The sequence below is a fragment of the Peromyscus leucopus genome, chromosome 23 (assembly GCF_004664715.2).
Source record: "Peromyscus leucopus breed LL Stock chromosome 23, UCI_PerLeu_2.1, whole genome shotgun sequence".
NCBI lineage: Eukaryota > Metazoa > Chordata > Mammalia > Rodentia > Cricetidae > Peromyscus > Peromyscus leucopus.
The window spans coordinates 7,152,687-7,174,937 of NC_051082.1; the positions used below are offsets into that span (position 1 = coordinate 7,152,687).

At 47.0% G+C, this 22,251-nt stretch overlaps 1 protein-coding gene across 1 annotated transcript in view; it reads right to left on the reverse strand.

Moving 5' to 3' along the window:
• Tmem233 (transmembrane protein 233) overlaps positions 1-22,039 on the reverse strand; it is a 44,618-nt gene extending 22,579 nt beyond the window's left edge. The window contains exon 1 of the mRNA XM_037198636.1: positions 21,682-22,039. Within this exon, the coding sequence (XP_037054531.1) occupies positions 21,682-21,945 (264 nt within the window). The 5' untranslated portion in view covers positions 21,946-22,039. The remainder of the gene's footprint in view (positions 1-21,681) is intronic.
• Positions 22,040-22,251: the final 212 nt, after the last annotated feature.

Consider the following 22,251-nt stretch of genomic DNA (forward strand, 5'->3'; position numbering starts at 1 on the left):
CAATATTTGATAACCATTCCTTTGTATATAGTCTTGTATTAGGTTAGAACCTTCTTATTTAGACAAAAGGGGGAGATGTAGTGGGTAGCCATTTCAGCTTGGATCTGGAAGTTCCAACCCCCATTGAGGCTTCGGTAACTGTCACGCCTACAAGGCGGGGCCAAGGGAGGACCCTGAAGACCTGAGATCCAGATGTGCCAATTCTCTTGGTTCCTGGACCCTGGACACTGGAGGTAGACCGAGCAGAGTTCTCCAGAGAACACTGCCGGGCTGCACCACACCTTTCCCAGACCCTGTAAACTATCCCTTCACTTGTAAGTTACCCCACAAAATAAACCTCCCTTTTAACTACGTGGAGTGGCCTTAATAATTTCACCAATAGGCTCCGATGATTTTTGCTTGTTTGCTTTCTGGAGACAGAGTCCACACTAGCCTTGAACTTATGATCTTTCTGCCTCCTGCCACCAGGGAGTTGGGATGACTGGCTTGTGCCATCTTACTTAGATGCTCTATATGGTTTTTTGGGAGCTTGGGAAGTCCTTTTGGGGAGTGGCAGATTGACAGTTGTTGTCTCAGACGGATAGGCGTTCATTCATACACTCATCCAGTGATTCTCAGGTAAACACCTCCACTGCTCCGGCCCTCTTGGAGCTTACATTCCACGGCGGGGAGAGAGAATACTTTAGTAAACATGCTGATGAATGAGAGGATTACACGCACAGTGTTAGGACGGCAAGAATAATAAGGAGAAGGGAACTCTAAGAGGCAGGGATGTTGGACCTGGGGAGCTGAGGAGTCAGGTGTGTAGAGAGCAGGAGGGAGGGGCCGTGGCTGGGAGGATAACAGGGGCAGAGGTGGGGAAGAGCTGTTGCCCCCCTCCCCCCCCCGCCCCCTTCTGCTGGGAAACTCAATATGGCTGAGATGTAAGGGAGAGAGAAGGGGGTATGTTCAGAGTAATAATAATATTGCTCTAATCATTTGTATGTGCTAAGTGCTGTGCCAGGCACTTCGTGGGGCTGAGAAAAAGAATTTTAGCCCTCTGCACACATCAGGAAGTCAAGGCTCAGAGAGAGACACAAGTAACGTGACTTGTGGTGGGGGCCACAGACTTAAGCCAAAGACACCCCATTGACCAAGCCTTCTCCTGAACTACTTCAGCCTGCCTCCTGCCAGAAGCTAGGAGAGGAATCCATACCACACAGCTGACTGGATTCTGACTTCGGACAGTGTGGTCCACTGGTTAAGGAAACAGGGAAAAATGGTTCTAAGCTGTGCCTCTGATCTCACGGTATTGACAGCTTGTTCATTTTCCTGGTCCTTAACTGCTGTGAAATTTCTATGTTCACCCTCAAGCAAAACAGGTTTCTCGAACACTAAATGTGACCGATGGAAAGACGTTAAGAGGTCTTTTGTAGTTTAGCTGCCCGGTCATTCTGGTTTAAGAGAGCCAGTTCATGCCAAGTGCTCAGGACTGTGTCTCATGAATAGGCTAATAGCCTCAGCCCTCCCCAGTGTTGGCAAAGAGGAAAATAAATGCACATTTAAAAGAACACTGTGTGTATATGTGTATGTATACATCTTTGTGTGCATAAGTGGGCAGGCACATGCTGAGATGTGCATGTGTATGTGTGTACATAGGCATGCTCGTGTGCATAAGTGGGCGGGCACTGGCTGAGATGTGCATGTGTATGTGTGTGCACAGGCATGCTTGTGTGCCTAAGTGGGCGGGCACTGGCTGAGATGTGCACGTGTATGTGTGTGCATAGGCATGCTTGTGTGCATAAGTGGGCAGGCATGTGCTGAGATATACATGTGTATATGTGTGTGTATACATGTTTGTCTGCATAAGTGGGCAGGCATGTGCTGAGATGTGCATGTGTATGTGTGTGCACAGGCATGCTTGTGTGCATAAGTGGGCAGGCGCTTGTTGAGCTGTGCATATGGAATTCAGAGGACAACATCGGATATTGGTTCTTCCTTCCATCATGCTTTTGAGGCAGGGTTTGTGGTTTGCTGCTGGACAGGCAGCGGCGTGTGAGCTTCTTGGAATTCTACTGTCTCTGTGTCTCATCTTGCGATAGGAGTGCTGGGATCGCAGACACGTGCTACCATGTCCAGCTTTATGTGCATTCTTGGGATCTGAATTCAGGTCTCCCATTTACCCAGAAAGTACTTCACCACCAAGCCCTCTCTCTAGCTCTAAATATGTTTTTAAAAAAAATTTGCATGTTTTTATTTTATGTGCATGCGTGCTTGCCTACATGTATGTATGTATAGCACATACATGCCTGGTGCTAAAAGAGGCTACCAGATCCCCATGAACTGGAATTACAGGCTATACATGGTTGTGAGCCACGATGTGAATGCTGAGAACCAAACCCACATGTCCTGCAAGATCTGCAAGTGCTCTGAACTTCTGAGCCATCTCTCCAGCTCCTTTATGTACACTTTCATGTTCCACATTCCCCTCGTCCAGTTTTCTCTCTTATAATCCTTCCCAGTGTTAATGTGCAGTAGCTTCTCGATACTGGGTAATGCCAAGCCTGGGAGCATAAAGAGGGGAGAGGTGAACCCAGGACTCTGTGAGTGCTAAACAGATGCCCTCTACTGAGCTGAACCCACCCCCACAGCTTTCTGGGTATTTTCTTTGTGAGACAGGCTCTCACTAAGTTGTCCAGCCTGGCCTTGAACTTGCCATCTTTCTATGTCAGCTTCCTGAGTAGATGAGTCAGGAGCCTGTGCTACCATTCTGAGACTGGGACTCACATTTTAAATATACATTAATTATACGTACTTATGGGGTTCACTGACTTTCTATATGTATTCTTAATGCCTTTCAGTCACGTTCATTGTTCCCGTGATACTTTCTTGCCCCCCTCACCTTCCACTAACCGCCTTTCCTTTTTTAATTAGCCTTTATTTTTGCTTTCCTGTGTGTGTGTGTCTGTGTCTCTGTGTGTGTCTGTGTATGTATGTATGTGTGTCTCTCTGTGTATGTCTCTGTCTGTGTGTGTCTCTGTGTATGTATATATATATGTGTGTGTGTCTCTGTGTGTGAGTGTGTCTCTCTGTGTGTCTCTGTGTGTGTATGTCTGTATGTGTGTGTGTCTCCGTGTGTGTGTCTCTGTCTGTGTGTGTGTATCTCTGTGTGTGTCTGTGTATGAATGTGTGTCTCTGTGTGTGTGTGTCTGTCTGTGTGTGTCTGTATGTGTGTGTGTCTGTGTGTGTGTGTCTATGTGTGTATCTGTGTGTGTGTCTCTGTGTGTGTCTCTCTGTGTGTGTCTGTGTGTGTGTGTGTGTGTGTGTGTGTGTCTGTGCACTTGTGTGTGTGACCTGGTAAGCCTCATCAGTGTTGTTTACAGGAGTACTGTGGGGTTTTGCTTTGCAGCCCAGGGTCACTGTGAATCCAATGTTCCTCTTGCCCCAGCTCCCCAGTGCTGGGGTTAGAAAAGTGTGCCGCCACGCCTGAGAAATTGCTAATGACTATTTGTTGTTGTTATTGTTGGCTCTAGGGTTCATACCCAGTTCCTGGAAGATGAGAGGCAAGTGCTCCATATCTGAGCCCCACCCCAGAGCTTTACTCAGAATTCTGAGCAAGTTGCCTTACTTCTGTGTGCCATCTCCAAATGGGTGGGTGTTCACTTCATTGAATTTCCAGCATATTCCATGAATGCATGGGCTCTCAATGCCTGCTCTGCCACGAACATTCAACCAATAGCAACTGTTTTCTATTTCCAGCCACCAGAAGGAAGTTAGACTGCTGGCCTATCAGCACATTCCCCAGAGCGTGAAGACATTGCAAGCCACATTCTCCATCCACTCAAAACTATTAAGTCACAGCCATTTCATAAGCAGTGCAGTAAGTTCTGGGGACACTAGGCAGGTACGAACGAGGCAGGCACGGTCCCTGCCCTCAAAGAGGTGAACCGTACATTTATCACCCAGACACAACGTTAACAATGGCAGCAGGGTGTGGTGATGTGTGCCTGTAGTCCCAGTTACTCATGAGACTGAGGCAGGAGGATTGCTTAATCCAGGGGTTCAAGACAAGCCCCGGTGAAACACCAAGAACAAATTTCAAATAGTACCTACAAGAAAGTGGGAACTTACGACATGAGAATTGCTCAGAAGGAAATAAGGCTGTGAAGGAATTAAGACAGAGCCCCACGTGGGGGGAGAATTCACAGGTTGCTGGATCTTTGCTTCTTAAGCCTGAGTTACTGATGATTTTCTTTGGAGTGGAGACTCTCCCCACCCCAGACCCCACACCCCACAGCCCACAGCTGGTGTTTGTGTATGTGAATTACACTAAGCCCTGTTTGAGAACGATGTGAGAAATGAGTTATACAGATCTTTGAGACGGTAGTAGCTGTGCTCACGAAAGCACAGAGTTTTCCGTCCTTGTAAGATGGGGGAAGCGTCCGAAGTGCAGTGCCAGCTAGTCGTGAGGCTGAGATAGAGCAGAATGGAGCCCGGCTCTGTCTCATTTCCTATTGGAAACAATGTGCAGGCAAGGTTGGTATCCACACGCCCAACGTATGGGTGGGAAATCAGGCTCAGGGAACTTAGGATAAGGGGCAGAGCTGGGATTCAGAGTTTTAGCATTGCGTCCAAAGCCTCAAGTGTCTTTGAGTCTGTCCCCAACCCAGTGTATCTATTAGAGCCCAGGGAGGGAGGGAGGAAGTATATAAACAAAACAATGAAAGCAACACTTGCACTAAAACCTCTCCATGATTAACCAGACCTCTCCAAGGATCACAAATCAGAGAGACAAGAAATCCCAGATCACCCATAAGATGGGGGAGGGGGTACATTTGCTAGCAATGTATGCTTATGACTAGTATATGTAAAGAGCTCTAGTTACTAAACAACAAAACTAACCCAGATTAAAAGTACACTGAAGACCTGAATAGACATCTCTTCAAAGGTGACAAATGGCCAATAAAAATAAATAAGGAGATGCTCAAGGTCATGGGTCATCTGCAAACAAAAAGACACCACTGACATTCACTGGGATAGACTGGAGAAGACAGGCAATGGGAAAGACTGCTGGGGATCCAGAGGCACTGGAGCCCTCATTAAGGACTTGTGGGAATCGGAATCACCACAGCTGCTCTTCAGGCAGTCTGTCAGGTCCTCAGAAGGCCAAATCGCCACATGCTTCGACAAGGATGTTCATAGGATGCTTCCAAGAAGACTGAAGTATGTGACCACACAGAGCTTGGGCTCAAAGGTGCGTAACAGCATTATCTGTTCGAGCCCAGCATTGGTTCCTTAGGTGTCCCTGTGATGGACACCTGACAGGCCCAGGGAGGAAGGGTTTATTTCGGCTCCTGGTGTGGAGGGCACAGTCCATCATGATGGGGGAGGCATGGTGGTAGGGGTCCTGCCAGTGGCTGCAGCTCAGCTTGCCATATCTCAGTTGATCAGGTACCAGAGAACTCACCGGAAGTGCGGCTGGACTATAACCAAAAGGCCAGTGGCTCACCTCACACGCCATGCCTCCCATCCCAAAATGTCACAGCTTCTCCAAACGGTGTCACCAGTTAGGAAGCAAGTATTCAAACACAAGCCGGTGGGGGACATTTTAGACTCAAACCATAATAGGCCCCAAGTGGATTTAATCCAAATGTCTATCAACAAATGATAGAGGAAAAAGAAAAATTGGAAAGAAATCAATATCTAAAGCAGCATCAAGGTATATATTGTGTTTTAGCCCCCAGGGCTGGCACAGGAGTGGATGCACATTATGATCCTGCAACACTTGAACAATGATGAAATTAGTAACTAAACACACAACTCCCTCTTCATTAAGAGTGCTGAGTGGAGTCCCACAGCAATTCCAATTTATCCAACACTTAATCAGAGGTATAATTTGCTGGGGCTTCGCCTTAAAAAAGGGTTCAGCATATTGTCGAGCCTTAAAAAGAAGAGAGTGCTGCTGCTGGGCGATGTAAGTGGACCCTGAAAATCAGGGTGCAAAATGACAGAAGCCAGATGTGAAAGGCCACGGAGCGTAAGGCTCCACCTAAGGGGATATCCAGCGTAAAGAAATGTATCGGGACAGAAGACATGTTGGTGTTGCCTGGTGGGGTTGGGGAGCGAATGATGACAGACATGGGATCTTTTCCTTTCTTTTAAACATTGTATTTTTATTTATCTACTCTTTGAGAGTTTCATACATGTGTGTCTGTGTATACAACTCCTCACCGACTCCCCCCTCCAACTTCATGTCCTCATTTTCCCTCTCTTTATAACCCACGGAGTCCAGTTGGTACTACCCATATTCACATGGTACAGAGCCACTCTCCGAAGTATAGGCAACTTAGGGGAGGGCACACTTGAAGAAAACTGGTTCTCACCCCTACCTCCTGCAGCCATCAAGTACCAATAGCTCTCAGCTCTGGGTAGTGCCTGTGACCCCCCACTCTATCCAAGCTGGAACATTGATTGACTTGACCTTATGTGGGTCTTACATAGGCAGCCATAGCCACTATGTCCATGAGTCTAACAGCCCTGTCATATCCAGAAGTCTTTTCTTTATTTGAAACAAGGTCTTTCTACACAGCCAGGGCTGGCCTTGGGCTTGTAGCAGTCTCCCTTACCTCAGCCCTCCAAGTGCTGTGGTTACAGGCACGCAAAACCATGCCTGACTAAGAAAATGGAATTTCTATGCTAGTATAGAATTTTCAATATTTATATTTTCTCTTTCTTCTTCTTGTTTTAATCCAGTTGGTCTCAAACTCAGGCTCCTCCTGCCTCAACCTTCCTAGTCTGAGCCAAACACCTGGCTGGATGAAAGTTTCTTTTTGGGGGTCTGAAAGTTCACTGGAATCTGATAGTGGTGATGGCTTTACAACTTTTTAGATATATTACACCTCACCTCACTGTGTTAGCAGATGGTAGAAGGGAAAATGTCCAGTGATGGAATGTCAGCGTCTTCAAAGCCCTCCAGGGATTAGCCACTTCCTGAGATGGCGGCAGGGCTCAGAAACAGCCCATGGGCACAGTGACTTCCTCAGGTGCCCACTGGGAGCTGCAGCAAGACCCAGCAGGTGCCAGAATGAGCAGATTAGACTTTTGTGGGAGCCCCTGAGACACACCCCCTATTCTAGATTCATTCTGTTGCTGTGACAAATACTGTGAGCAAAGCAGCTTAGGTAGAGAAAGGATTTATTTCAGTTTACAGGTTACGGTCCATCATCAAGGGAAGCCAAAACAGGAAGATGAAGCAGAAACCAGGGCGGGGGGGGGGGGGGATACTGCTTGCTGGCTCACTCTGACTCATGCTCAGCTAGCTTCGATTTACAGCCCAGGACCACCTTCCCAGGGAATGGTGCCGCCCACAGTGTGCTGGGCCCTCCTTCATCAATTAACAAGACAGTTCCCCACAGACACGCTCACGGGCCAGTCTAACCCAGACAATCCCTCAGTTGGGACTTCCTTCTCAGGTTACTCTAAACTGTATTACACTGTCAGTCAGAGCTAACTAGAACACCCCCGGAGAAGAGAGACAGGTGCTTTACCAGGAGCAGGGTTGGCAGTGAAGGACAAGAACCATCCAAGCCCAGCTATTGTTGATTAACGTAAGCCCCATTAAATCGCAGCTCATTAACACATAGGCTAACCAGCACCCATGCAAAAATAGACCCTGCTTCCGCCAGGAGCACATTAGTTTAGAGTAATTAGGTCCAGGTTGGAAAGAGGGTGGAAGAAAGAGCAAACTGTGACGTGGTACTGGATATGTGAACAGAATTGTACTGAGGGCAGGCCATAAGGAAGGCCTGTTAAAAACTGTTTTGGGACCCTCCACCAGGTGACTGAAGACCCAGCTCCTTGTGACCCGTTCTATGGTACGGTTCCTTCCTGAAGAAGTCAAGCGCGTTCTAAGTGATGCTGTGGATGACGCATGTACCCTCGTGTCCACGTAGCTTGTGTCTGCCCCTGAGACTCAGCTCACCCTCTAGCCTTTGCCCACCACTGTTTCTAAATAAAACCCCCTCTCCACCACTGCTCCCGCCTGTCCTTCTCTCCCGCTGCTTGTTCGTTCTCCTTCCATGGCTCGTCACTCTCTGGAAGGATCTCCTTGACTTGGTAAAATGTGCATGGCCAACAAGCGTTCGGAAATGCTTCCAGCCTTTTATTCCTCGGTCCGTGTTCGGAGTGATGGAGGTGAATGGACACTTTTTACTGATGAACTATGTGGGGGTCTCACTGTTCAGACAATTTTGTGTTCTGACCTGCCTTCCCATTCGATCCTTCACCCTAAGCTTCCCATGTAATGCCCACTGTTACGTGAGGTCTCATGCCGCACATAGGTGTTTTACACTTGAGTAAAATTTCTATACTGGAATCAATATTTATATCCATCTCAAGACCACTTTCCAATTCAATCTAAGACTTGCTGGATCTAAAATGGAACTCATACTTGGCACCATGGGGCCAAGGGCCTGTGCTAGAGAGGTCAGAGACCCTAGGGGGAACCTAGTACTCTTCTACTAAACGGACCCTGAGGATTGCTGCTGTACCCACAGACCACGCACCTCTCCACCCTCCTCTGAGAAGCTTCTGTTTGCAGTGGATGGCCACTGACACAGAGGCCCATAGCAGCTCAGAGTGCAGAGAACAGCAGGCTGTGGAGTGCTTAGCTTTAAACCACACGTACACATCACACCTCTTCCCTCAACTCTCAAGCTTCTTCCCCAGGAGAGGCCAGAAGGGTTGGAAGAGCCAGAGATGGATAACTTCCAGGAATCAGTTTTCTGTACATGAAGGACAGTTGCACATAGGAACTCACAGTGGTTATGACAGCATGCACGAAGCCTAAGCAAGTTCCAGCAAGACGAAGTCCCAGCATGGAGGGGTGTGGCAGCTTGAATGTAATCGGCCCCCATAAGCTCATAGGGAGTAGCACTATTAGGAGGTGTGGCTTTGTTGGAGTGGGTGTGGCCTATTTGGAGGAAGTGTGCCACTGTGGGGGTGGGTTTTGAGGTTTCCTATGCTCAAGATACCATGCAGTATCTAAGACCATTTCCTGTTGCTTTCTGATCAAGATGTAGCCAGCACCATGTCTGCCTACACACTGCCGTGCTCCCTGGCATGATGATAATGGACGGAACCTCTGAAACTATAAGCTGCTCCAATCAAGTGTTTTCCTTTATAAGAGTTGCTGTGGTCATGGTGTCTCGTCACAGCAACAGAAGCCCTAACTAAGACAAGGAATGGGCACGAAGTCCCACCTCTAGCTGAGGAGATATTGGTGTGTGATAGTTGCAGAGAGAGGGAGGGTCACTTTTCTTTAATGTGTCCTGCGGTAGGGTGACAGCACCCCTGAGCAAGTCCCAATCTCAAGAGCAGTTCAGTGACACAAATTGGACTTAGTAGGTTTGGAAGAGGAGGAGGAGGAGGAAGAAGGAGAAGAGGAGGAGAAGGAAAAGGAAGAGGAGGAACATGACGATAATAATGATGATGATGCCAAGTTCGATGGATAGGGAGGTGAGGGTGGAGGGGTGGATCTGGGAGGGAGGAGTTGGGGGAGGGGATTGAATAGGATCAATATATATTATATTACCAAAGAATTAATCAAGCTATTATTAAAGCTTTTTCATACTTCTAATAAGGAGACCAAAAATATCAACGAGTTACTATTCTAAGCATTCTGTTTACAAATTTATTGGCATGTACTATAATCCACTGCCAACGCTGGTTGAATCTCTAGCATGTCACGGGATAGCTTTTCACTCAGTTGCTCTTTTTCAATTTTCATCTCTTAGTAGCTTTTTAAAATATAAGTCTGACACGTATCCTCCATTTGCTTTGAGAATCTAAAGCATTTGTGTGTATGTGTGGCATTTGTACATGTATGTATGGTCCCATGTGTGCATGTGTGTGGAGACTTGAGCTTGATGTCAGGGGTCCTGCTGGATTATTCTGCTTTGACTGAGGCAGGTCCCTCAATTGAATCCAGAGCTCATGGATTGGCTAGTATAATTAGCCGGCTTGCTGGAGAGGTTCTCTTGAGGGCTGGGAATAGAAGTGGCCACCACGCTTGCCTAGCTTCTGCATGGGTTCTGAGGATCTAAAGTCTGGTCCTCATGCCTACTCAGCAAGGGCTGTAGCCATGTAGCCTCAGTCATGAGTATTTAATATTTTTTATTGGCTATTTTAAATATACTAATATTTGTCCTTTAAGAATAAAAAGAAAACCGATGTTTAATTAAACATCTCTCTCTGTCTCTCTGTCTCTGTCTCTCTGTCTCTCTGTCTCTGTCTCTGTCTCTCTCTCTCTCTCTCTCTATCTCTCGTGTGTGTGTGTGTGTGTGTGTGTGTGTGTGTGTGTGTGTGTGTGTGTTGGGTTCACACATGCCACAACATGTATGTAAATGTCAGAACTATATTTGGATGTTAGTTCTCTCCTTCCACCAAAGTGGGATGAAGTTGTTGAACTCAGATCGTCTAGTTTGTCGGCAAGTGCCTTCACCCTCTGAGCCATCTCACTACCCCTCTGATCATGTGAGTTGCCACACTGAAGTCTTAATGTCGTAATATGTTCCCTCTTATTTAAACCAAAGGCACTGCCTTGCCTTACCCCTTAATTCCCCGTGGATGCGGCTGGTGAGGAGTGGGTTTTTCTCTTTGCAGCTGTCATCCTGACTCTCTGCTTCTCTCTCTCCTTGCATCCTCTCAGCATGCAGGTAGAGTTACATTAATACCTTATCACAACCTGAGTCCTTTGGACCGGATGCAAGAACTCTGTGTAGATCAGCATTTTGAACTCCAAACCCCTAGACAGCTGACTTCCATCAAAACATCTTGATGTATGTGGGTACTTAGTGGATATTTTTAGTAATGATGCCTGAATTTTCTCATCATTTGGGAATTTCTTGTTTAGATTTTGCTTGCTCCTGAGTTTCTTAGCCTGAAAGTATTCTTGGGAACTCTGAGACCGGGCTTCCAGAGGGCAAGGTGTATTTCCTCTTATTACGTGAACTCATTCATGCTCATCTGTCCCCTCATAGGCTCTTAGTATTTTTTGCTCCATAAATATCTTCAAGGACAAATGAGAATTGTCCTTTTGCCCATCATTAAAGCGAGACGTCAGGGAGGAATTCAGCCGGGGATGAGGGAGAGTAATAAATGATGCTCCCGTATTGACAAGGCATGTCTATTAAAAGAGACAGCGTTCGGAGCCATGTTCCTGTCAGAGGGCTGTGCATGACCATCTCTTCGCAGCGTTCCAAGTGACTGAGTGGAATGTGGAAGGATGATGGCTTTTGATTTGGCCCCCTTGTGTTGCCTTCCTGAGTCTGCCTAAACAGGGAGAGAAACTTTCATGCATATCAAGTGCTTCCAAAAGCAGAACTTTGTATGTTGTAAAATAGCACAGTACAAAGGGCCACACCGATGCCAAGGGCGACTCCAGACCACTCGAAGAACAACGCATGTGACAACAGTAACCCCAGACTTTTCAAAGAATAGATAGTTTTCCCAAAAGGAGCTAAATATAGACACTTTCTTCTCTATTCATATAGGATATGTGATATAAAGAGTGGAAGAAACAGACAAGCTCCCCATGTGGGGCATGGAGAGAGACGGGAGAGGCCACAGAGGAGGTGATTTCCCAAGTGGGCGCTAAAAGAGCAGTGGCGTTCATGACCTAACGAGCTCCTTGGGTGACTGGAGTTTGAGAAGCATTGTTTAGTGAGGGACTCCTCCCTGGCCCTCTCTTGAACATTTGAAAGCGTCCTTGTCCTTGGTGTTCCATTAGAACGATACACACACACACACACACACACACACACACACACACACACACACACACACACACACGGTAAGTCGGAAACCACTTGCTTGTTAAGGAATGGCCAACCTCAGCTCAGCCATGGCCTGGTTAGTGACTCAGCCCACTGATACTTTGCTCTTATTTTGCTCATCATCCAGACAGTGTTTACTGCCTTTGGAAAGAACCCTCCATCTTTTTCTTTCTAATCCCATTGTCCATCTGTCCTTCTTCCTTTCCTTCTATTATTATGTGTAATTCCAATGGTACGTAAACATTGACGGCATAACAGAATGCATTTTAATGTTCCTATAATCCCACTTCAATAACCATCCATTAGTGGCCAATCACATGTATAAATATGTATTACATACATACACACATATTACATTGTAGTGTGCATATATGTCCATGTCCATGCATGTTATGACAGACCCATCTGTATCAGCATTTTGTCAGTAAATCCAAACAGGACTTAAAAACATGTCTTCTTTGGTAGAGAAACATGGAGTATCATGTTGCAATGTATGTATTCCACACCTCTGATCTCAGATCAAAAGGACTGCCATAGCAACTTAATTCTAGGTTCTTAAGTACAGATGTTCACTGATACTCTCCCATACGGTGATCAAACTTTGGAAATAATGAAGCAGGAGCTGCTTGGACAATGTACAGTGCTACATAAATTCGGTGTGTGTCTAGAGGAATGATTTGATATGATGGTGGATTTCACTCAGGTCTTTGTCCTCTGGAACTACCTACATGTTCCTCAGAGCTTTAGACTTCAGAAATAGAAATAAATAGGAACTAAGCCACAGCTGTTCATAATCTTGTTTATTTTTATTTATTTATTATTTTTGAGACAGTCTCATTATATAGCCTTGACTTTGTAGACCAGGCTGGCTTCAAACTCACAGAGACCTGCCTTGCCTCAGCTTCCTTAATGCTGAGATTAAAGGCATGCACCACCATGCTTGGCAGGTATCCATAATTTTTTAGGTGTGTGTGTGTGTGTGTGTGTGTGTGTGTGTGTGTGTGTGTGTGTGTGTTTTGAAGCAGTTCTCTCTACACATCTCTGACTATCCTGGGAGTCACTATATAGATGAGGCAAACTACTTGTCATTCACCTGAAATTCAGTTTTGATGGATGAGCCAGTGCCTGGTAGATCCTAGGTCAAATGGAGAGAACACACAGTTCAGTTTGTATTTCATTCTGTGGGCATTTATTTTCTCCGTGACCACAAATCTTGTCATCCTGAGAAGGTGTGGTCGAGTTCAGGGAAGGTCTGTGGCTTCCTGCAAATGACTGTGGCCCAAGCGTCCATTATCAACGACGTCTTCTCTTGTTTTATCAAGCCAGTTGTCTTGCCCTCAGTAGTGTGTCTCTTTGCTTCTTTTCTATATTGGATAGCTTTGCTGGACGCCATGTATATTAGTTACTTCCACATTGCTGTGACCACAACACCTGTTAGAAATGCCTCAAGGGAGGAGAGATTTGTTTTGGCTCAGTCTCGTTGAGGTTCAGCCCACGGCGGCAGGAAAGTGGAGCTCTGTTCACGGCAGCGGGATGTACAACGGTTGTTGTTCACATTATGGCAGACCAGGAAGCCTAGAGAGTGTAAAGGAGCCAGAGGCCCCCTACAGCCTATGAAGACCCACACCTACTGACCTCCTTCCATAGGACAGCCTTGACCTCACAAAGGTGCCACATCCTTCCAGAAGTTCACCATCAGCTGGGGACGACGGTTCAAACCGTGAGTCTGTGGGGCACAGTTCAGACACAGACTGCAGCTACAATGTGACCTTCTGCCTCAGCTCCTTCACCGTGATGGAGTGTGCCCTCCAACTGTGAGCCGAAATAAGGCACTCTTTCCTTTACGTCGTGTGTTGGTCATGGCACTAAGATCAGCCATTAACACAACTTTGTGTTTGAACTGGTCACATCCTTGGAGAGAAATTCTCCCGTCCCCTCTCTGGTTGCCAGAGTAAGGGATCAGTGAAGTAGGGTCACAGGCTTCCTTGTTGAACACAGTGACTCTCCGTTAATCCCGATTTCAGGAGGCTCCTGCACGCTACTCTCTGCCCTGACTTGTGTCTAGACAGACACCTTCTGTTAATTCTTGACAGAGAGCAAATCCACCTTCGGTCACAGATGCTAAGGATGCAGTTGCCTGACTTCATAAGGCCATAAATGATGTCTAGGTATCTTCTGTCTTCCTTGTTCATAAAAAGAGCTGTTTATTTATTTTTTTATGTGTATTAGTGTTTTGCCTGCATGTGTGCCCATGCACCACCTGAGTGCCTGGCACCTTTGGAGTTCAAAAGAGGTGTCGGAGTCTCTGGAACTGGATTTGTAGGGAGTTGCCGAGCTTCTGTGTGGGTTCTGGGAATCACAACACTGTCATCTGTAAGAGCAGCAAATTCTCTTAGCCACTGAGCCATCTCCCCAGCTCCTTAATCACTTCTTGAACAGGCTTTCAAAGATTTCTCTTTTCTTTGGCCATACCATTTTTTAATTACCTCCAAAGGCAATATATATTCATGGATACCTCTAATTTCTGAATCTCTTTAGAGTTTTGCAGGGAAATTTGACTTTTTCTTCTTGGCTACTCCGTAGGATCTAGATTTCACAGTGGCACCCTGTGTAGTTAATCAGTGCTCAACCATTTCTCTTTCTCTCTCTCTCTCTCTCTCTCTCTCTCTCTCTCTCTCTCTCTCTCTCCCTTTCCTGTACTCTTAGTTTGTCTTTGGGTGTGTATGCACTTTTAAGTTCCCTGACCAGCACTTTGAGTGGTTTCAGAGCAGAGTAAGAAAAACAAGAACTTTCGTTATTCCATGCAGAGATGAAGGCTTATTAGTGTATTTTAGTTTAGCTTTAATGTTTATGTTGAGGCTGCAAGAAATACTTATTCAGGAGGTGTGCCATTGCTTTTATTAATATTAGATTTGCTAGTCACACAGCAAATCAGCGAAATTTCCACTGGGAAAGGTAATGACTTGTGCCTCTAGTCTATAGACACCATCACAACCACCATTACCATTACCATCATCATCATCATCATCACCATCATGACCACCACCATCACCATCACTATCATCATCACCATCACCTTAGTCACCATCACCACCGTCATCATTTTCAGTACTGTGTTCTGCTTGGATTCTAGGTCGTAAACCGGAACTTGTAAATGTTTATCTTTTAATCTCCACACAAGTGCACTTGGCTAAGTATCATCTCAGCCCCCATCTTGCAGGGTTAAAAAAACCCCAAGCTTCAGAAAGACTGAGACACTTATATGGAACCATAAAGGATAAGCAGCACAGGATGTGACCCTCACTGGAGTCTGTAGGGAGGCTCTGAAGGTGTGAAGGAGGATTCCCTGGTGAAAGAAGATTGAAAGCCATCCAGTCAGAAGTCAGGGGCTATTCTGTATCCATGACTGCAGTGACCGTTTAGAAATCATTGCATCAGGATGCCAAGAAGGATGGAGGCTTAGTGTGGACTCAGCCACAGTCTTCTGAGGCAGCCATCAAATTCTAGTTCTAATACCGATAGAAGGTGAACTCCAAATTTGTCAGCAGTCTTACAACTCGCTGGAGACCTCACTTCTTCCAGATCTACAGATCCACAGAGATCTTTGCTGATCTTATTTTTTTTTTTATTTTTTTTTATTTTTTTTTTTTTATTTTTCGAGACAGGGTTTCTCTGTGTAGCTTTGTGCCTTTCCTGGGACTCACTTGGTAGCCCAGGCTGGCCTCGAACTCACAGAGATCCACCTGCCTCTGCCTCCCGAGTGCTGGGATTAAAGGCGTGCGCCACCACCGCCCGGCTGCTGGTCTTATTAACACTGTAGAAATAGGGAAAGGTACTGGTGCCTATAGAAAGTCTACTATAGAGATAGGGGAAGGTACCAGTATCTTGAGAAAGTCTAGTATAGAGACAGGGGAAGTACTGGTACCTGGAGAAAGTCTAGTATAGAGATAGCAGATGGTACCAGTATCTGCAGAAAGTCCAGCATAGAGATGTTTGTTGAATTGGCAAGCATTCTTTCTCCAGGGTGGAGGGCTATGCTGAGAAGTGATGGGGCTCCTTTCAGATGTAATAAATAGAAATAAGTGGGGACAGAAGGGAGCATGCTGAATGAAACCTGAAAACCAGCCTGTGCTCCACTTGCTGAGCTGTGTGCCCTGGTTCAGCCTATGCTGAGGAAGGTGCTGTATTCAAATTCAAGTGCGAACACCGTGTGGGTTAGCCATAACTCATTCTAGAGGGAAATTCTTGGGATATATGTGTTGTAGTCATTTTTTTTTTTTTTTGCTATTGAAACATTGCCTCCTTAAGGGAGGAGGGAAACTTTTTTTTTTTTTAAAGTTTTTTCCAGACAAGATTTCTCTGTGTAGCCCTGGCTGTTGTCCTGGAATTTTGTAGACCAGGTTGGTCTTGAACATACAGAGATCCGCCTGCCTCTGCCTCCCGAGTGCTGGGATTAAAAGTGTTCACTACCACTGCCCAGCTTAAACTTTGGGTTTTTTAGTAATGCAGCTGTCTTTGAGTCATCCATGCTCCTGGAAGTACCCTCAAACTCACTCATAGATTGCTGTGGGATGGTCTGTATGTCAAATGTGTGCTTTGATTGGTCAATAAATAAAACACTGATTGGCCAGTGACCAGGCAGGAAGTATAGGCGGGACTAACAGAGAGGAGAAAAGAAAGAACAGGAAGGCAGAAGGAGTCACTGCCAACCACCACCATGACAAGCAACATGTGAAGATGCCGGTAAGCCACGATCCACATGGCAAAGTATAGATTTATGGAAATGGATTAATTTAAGCTATGAGAACAGTTAGCAAGAAGCCTGCCACAGCCATACAGTTTGTAAGCAATATAAGTCTCTGTGTTTACTTGATTGGGTCTGAGCAACTGTGGGACTGGCGGGTGATAAAGATTTGTCCTGACTATGGGCAAGGCAGGAAAACTCTAGCTACAACAGATTCACTCAGCTAGACCTGGGTGGAATTATCTCTTTTGTCTGTCTTTGGTGCCTTGTCTGGGAAGAACAGACATTTGTTCATGTCACCCTAGGAAAAGTCACACAGTACAAGGCTCCACGTTGAACACAGGTGAAATATACTTCTGACAAGTACTCTCTCAGTGTGTTGAGAACGTCCATGCTTCCACCACAGGGGATGCTAAGCATATCAGCTTTCCAATATCGCATGGGTATTGTCCTGCCGCTTACCTGTGAGTGTGGTGTCTTTAACCCAGGACTCCATTGGTTCCACAATGGGTGTTAGAAAGAACACAGATCCCCACAGCTTGAACAATCTTCTGTATTTTTTCAAAGTAGTTTTACGCCCATGTACATGTTATAGAATGCACCTCAGGCTTGGCTTAGTAGTATAGGTGTTGATTGTTTTGAGACTGCATATATATATATATATATATATATATATACATATATATATATATATATGAATATTAACCACCATTGAAACTGGTTGTCTGGAGTCTTTTCAATAATTTCAGCACACTATGTTTACATCATCTTCCATTATACAGTATTATTATTATTATTATTATTATTATTATTATTATTATTATTAGAGTGTGTCCTAGTTATCATTGGCTGTCAGCTTGACACAGCCCAGAGTCATTTGAGGGAGTCTCAACTGGGGAGCTACCCAGATCAATTTGGCCTGTAGGCACATTTGTGGGGAAGTGTCTAGATTGTTATTGGATGTAGGAGGGCCCAGCTCATTGTGGGTGTTATCATCCCTAGGCAGGTGGACTTCAGCTGATAACAAAGGTAGCTGAGCATGCACCAAGGAGAGTCATCAAGCAACATTTCTCTATGGTTCCTGCCTTCAGGTTCCTACCTTGAGCTTCTGCCCCTACTCCACTCAGTGATAGGTTGTGACCTGGGAGTGAAAGCCAAATCAATCCTTTCCTCCCCAAGTTTTTTTTTTTTTTTTTTTTTTTATCACAGCAATAGAAATCAAACTGTGATAGACTTGACTATGTTGTTTTTGGAGGAAGATTGTGAATTACAAGCTGAAATAAGCCCTTTCCTCCCCACGTTGCCTTTGGTGAGACTGTTTGATCACATGAACAGAGAGCAACAGTTAGGGTACTGTTGGTACTTGGGGTATATTAGTTCAGCACTGGGAGAAAACCCGAAGCATTGCTGGACATTTGTATTTTGACTCTTTTCATCAATGCCAAACTCCCCAAATCACTGTGGCTCTTACAGATGACCCCAACATTTCCAAATGTCTTTACGGGGAATGTGCAACTCCCAGCTGAGACCCCCAGACACATTGATGTACTTGCCATGAATTTATAGATGAGTGAGATTAGAAAACAGCCAGGACAGGACATCAGATGACACCTTAAATCTTGTGCATCCATGGCAGGATTGGATGATCACTGTTATGGTTTGAATATGGTGTCGCATCAGCCCTCATGTTGGAATTCAGGCCCCGTTACCAGCCATCAAGAGGTTGGTGCTTTTAGAAGGTAAGCAGGGTGTTACCCTCATGAATGAGTGAATCTGATCACATGATCAATAGACTGGTGTGTTAATGAGAAATTCTGAGAGTGGGTCTAACAGAAAGCCAATGTGTCTGGGTCTTTCTCGATCTCTCTACTCTCATGATGTCCTGCCAGCCAGAAGGTCTTTGCTTTGACCTTGGAACAAATACAGTTTCCCTCTCCCCTTTCAACAACTGACACAGCCAGACTCCCCCCTTCCCCCTGCACAACCTTCTTTCTCTTTGCCCTTGGTAATCATTGTCATGAAATTCATCAAAGCCCAGGTTTGCACTGCTTGCATGGGACATGACTTCCAATCCTACTTCAGAGAGGGCACAATAGCAAGCATGTAAGAGGTGCTGTTTAGAATTTGGGCTTCCATTGTTTCATTTTCTGCCCGTTTCCCTATGGAACATGTGATGCCTCCAGATACCAAATCTACCCATCGGTGCGATGACGGTTGGACGTGCCCAGCACAATGCTGCGGGCTCGGCGTGATGGGCACCATACATTTTGTCTCATCCCCATGCCTGTACTACTCAGTGTTAAACAACGTACACAAGCCAGGCACAGTGGCCTGGACCTGTCAACCCAGCAGTTCAAGAGGTCGAGGCAGGAGGCTCATGAGTTCAAAGCTAGCCTGGACTGTAAAGTGAAACTCCCTCTCAAAAAACAGCCACGCCAGCATCACTACCAGCAACCTCCAAGCCTGAAACAAACAAGACCAACAAAACCACAGCTGGAAAGACAACTCAGCCCGGTGAAGTGGTTGCCACACAAGCCTGATGACCTGAGTTCCATCCACAGAACGCCCCGTAAAAGTGGAAGAAGAGAAACAACTCCACAGAGCTGGCATCTGATATCACGGGCAGGGGCACTCACACAAACAAATAGAATTAAATTAAAACTCCAAACCACAGGAAACGACAGCAGCACATACCAACATCCCGTCCCCACTTGTCAAATGAACAACTAAAGCTTAAAAGAAAAAAAAAATGTAGGGAACGTTCCCCAAACCTTCTGTGTTCTGAGGGTCAAGTATCATGCTGTGAAACTTTGGAGAAAAGCTTGGGAAGTGAGGGGATTAGGAGAGGCTTCCATCCTAAGCCTCACCCCCACCCCCCAGGACACCCCAGCTGCATCATTAGCATCCAGCCTGTCACCACCAGCTGTTAGCTGATTCTGGACGAGTGAGAGGGAACAAGTCTCTGTAGGTGCTTTTCCCTACGTGGCACCGGGAAGGATAAATTAGCTGCTTCACGAATAAACCAGGATGGAATGTGGGCACTGGTGCTCAGCCTGGGAGTCGGCTGCTGGCAGAGTCTGGCTGCTCACAATTCTTCCAGCCTCTCTAAAAGTAAATATAAAACCCAAAACCAACCCAGGATCAGATACCCAGGGAGAGGAAGGAAGTGGGGAAGTCCGCTGGTTGGTATTACGGAAACAGGTGTGATAGCTTCAACTTCCGGGACTTGGAAACAGGGGCAAAATGGACATGTGAATCCATCAACACCTCCCTTCAAGTATGCATTGGTTTCATAAGATTATTCACGTGTCACATTCTCTTCTGACTGCTTCTGTAGCACCCACTCATAAACAGGGCAAATATCCCTGCCCTCATATAGCTTGCAGTTTGTGTGTAATGAGGGGGCAACAGACATATTAAAAAATGAAATAAGGGCCAGCCGGAGAGCTGGCCCAGCCAGTACAGGCTCCTGCTGTGCCAGCCGGGTGACCCACGTTCCATCCCCGGGAACTCACATGAAGGTGGAAGATGATGAAGAGCAACCCCAGAAAGCTGTCCTCTGACCTCCACTCATGTGCTCCCCCCCAGATAAAAACTTAGAAGTCTTAAATACCGTATCAGGTGGAGAGAAGTACCTTGTACCGAAAGCAACAGGGAAGAGGCACCTACAGCTCGGGGGAGGGCTTCTGTTTTAAACTTTGAGTCAGGGCTCACAAAGTGACATTTGGCTAAGGTAAATAATATTAATATTATTGTGCTGGCCACCGTTCTAGGCACGTCACAGTTATCTCATTCATACTTAGGATCGCTGTAAAACGGGGCTATGATGATTTCCGTTTTATAAAGAAGCCCGGGTTCAGCGATCTGCACCGATTTCTGGACACCTTGGGACTAAGAAGTGGTGCCACTGGGGTTTGAACCAAGTCCAAAACTTCAGCGATTGCGCACTTGCACGCTGGTGCAGGAAGCCAGCTTTGGGGAAGGGCAGTGGGTGGGTGCAAATGGAGTCTCTGCTCTACCCAGGAAAGGTTTTACGGGGGGCGGGTAATACTTGATGCAGGCTGCCGAACCTCAGCCCAGCTGAAGGAGTCTTGTCTTTGGTGGGAGTCGCACTGGCTAGCCGCTGGGGAAGTGAGCCTGTGGGGGAGGGAGCGCAAACTGCTGGGGTTGTCCCGGGACAGTGTCTGTGTGAATTTCACCCCCTCCCCCCCCCCCCGCCACCACCCGGGACCAGCTGCTCTAGTCAATAAGGGAGGATCTGGTTCTTGGGAGCATTGAAGAAGGCAACGGAGCGGAGCCCCAGGGTGCCGCTCCATGGAGGAGTCCCCAAGTGCACTGGCTGGAGGCCCTAGGCATAGGATAGAGCGGTGGAGGGGCTCCTGGGAATAGTCCGACAAGGTTCCCGTGCAGCCAAGTGGGGTCGGACTGGGGCAACCTGAGGGAGAGTAAAGAGCGAACAGGCTTTCCCCTTGTGAGAGGAGCGGAGCGCAGGGTACAATCAAGAAAGTCCTGTGGAAATGTCCCGGTGACAGCCTCCAGAGAGCTGGAAAACAGGTGCCAGCGAGAAGCAAGGGAGAGGTTCTGGGTGTAGGAAGAGACAGAAAGAACTTTGAAACTAGAGAAAGCATTCTGGGCAAAAAAGCGGCAAACTCAAGGAGGAGCCTTAATAATCTCCGGGGGACCCCATGGAGGCAGTGCCCGGCGTGCAGCGAAAAGAAAGAACCCGCCATCATCGGGGCACTTTTGGGGGCTGGAGGGCAGGGGTCCTCAATGTGGCCAAGCCCGGGACACACAGCCTGCAAGCAGCGCACAGCATGGGGCGCACTGGGGCTTGCCAGGGCTTGCGCAATGAGGTCCTAGGAAAACAGTTGGGGACAGGGAACTTGGAGAGGGAGCGCTGGGGTAACGAAGCGCAAAGTTGTTTCTGCGGAAGGCTTGGTTAGCGCTGTGCAGCAGAGAGCTGATGGTCTTGGGCAGAGCTCAGAGAGAGAGCCGAGCCCCCGAGCCGAGCCGAAGAAAGGCAAGGAGGAGGTATGCACCTCCAAACCCAGCGCACAAGGTCCGTGAGAGACAGCGCCGCCCGCTCTTTCCTTTGCAGCTACTTTTGGTACCAACCCCACTCACCATGATGGAGAAGACCAAAGCCACGATGTTGACTGGGTACGCTGGGCAAAAACACGAGACAATGGTGAGCCACAGATAGTTCTTGGGCGCAGGCATGTCCTCCTCGGTCTTGTCATCTTCCGTGTTGGCATCGGGGCTGCTGCTGTCCAAAGCGCCCTTGGAGTCTGAGCGGGACGCATACTGGGACATGGGCAAAGTCGGCGACACCGGGAGAGACGCGGAGCGCACTGTCCGCGCAGCTTGGGGCTGTGGCTGTCGGCTCATGGCGAGCAGAGGCTCTGAAAAGCTTGTAGCTCCAGCCTCAAGGGAGATGTGACTTCACTCCTCCTGTAGGTCGGTCCTTTGCCTGCGCCCGCCTGGCCTCAGGGACCTAGGCCAAGAGCCTCCCCATAAAGAGGGCGGGAGGGAGGGAGAAAGCAAGTGAGGGAAGGCGGGGAACAAAGAGAGAGAGAGAGAGACAGAGAGAGACAGAGACAGAGAGATACACACAGAGAGACAAAGAGAGGCAGAGAAAGAGGCTGAGAGAGACAGACAGAGATTGAGAGAGAGACAGACAGACACATACACACA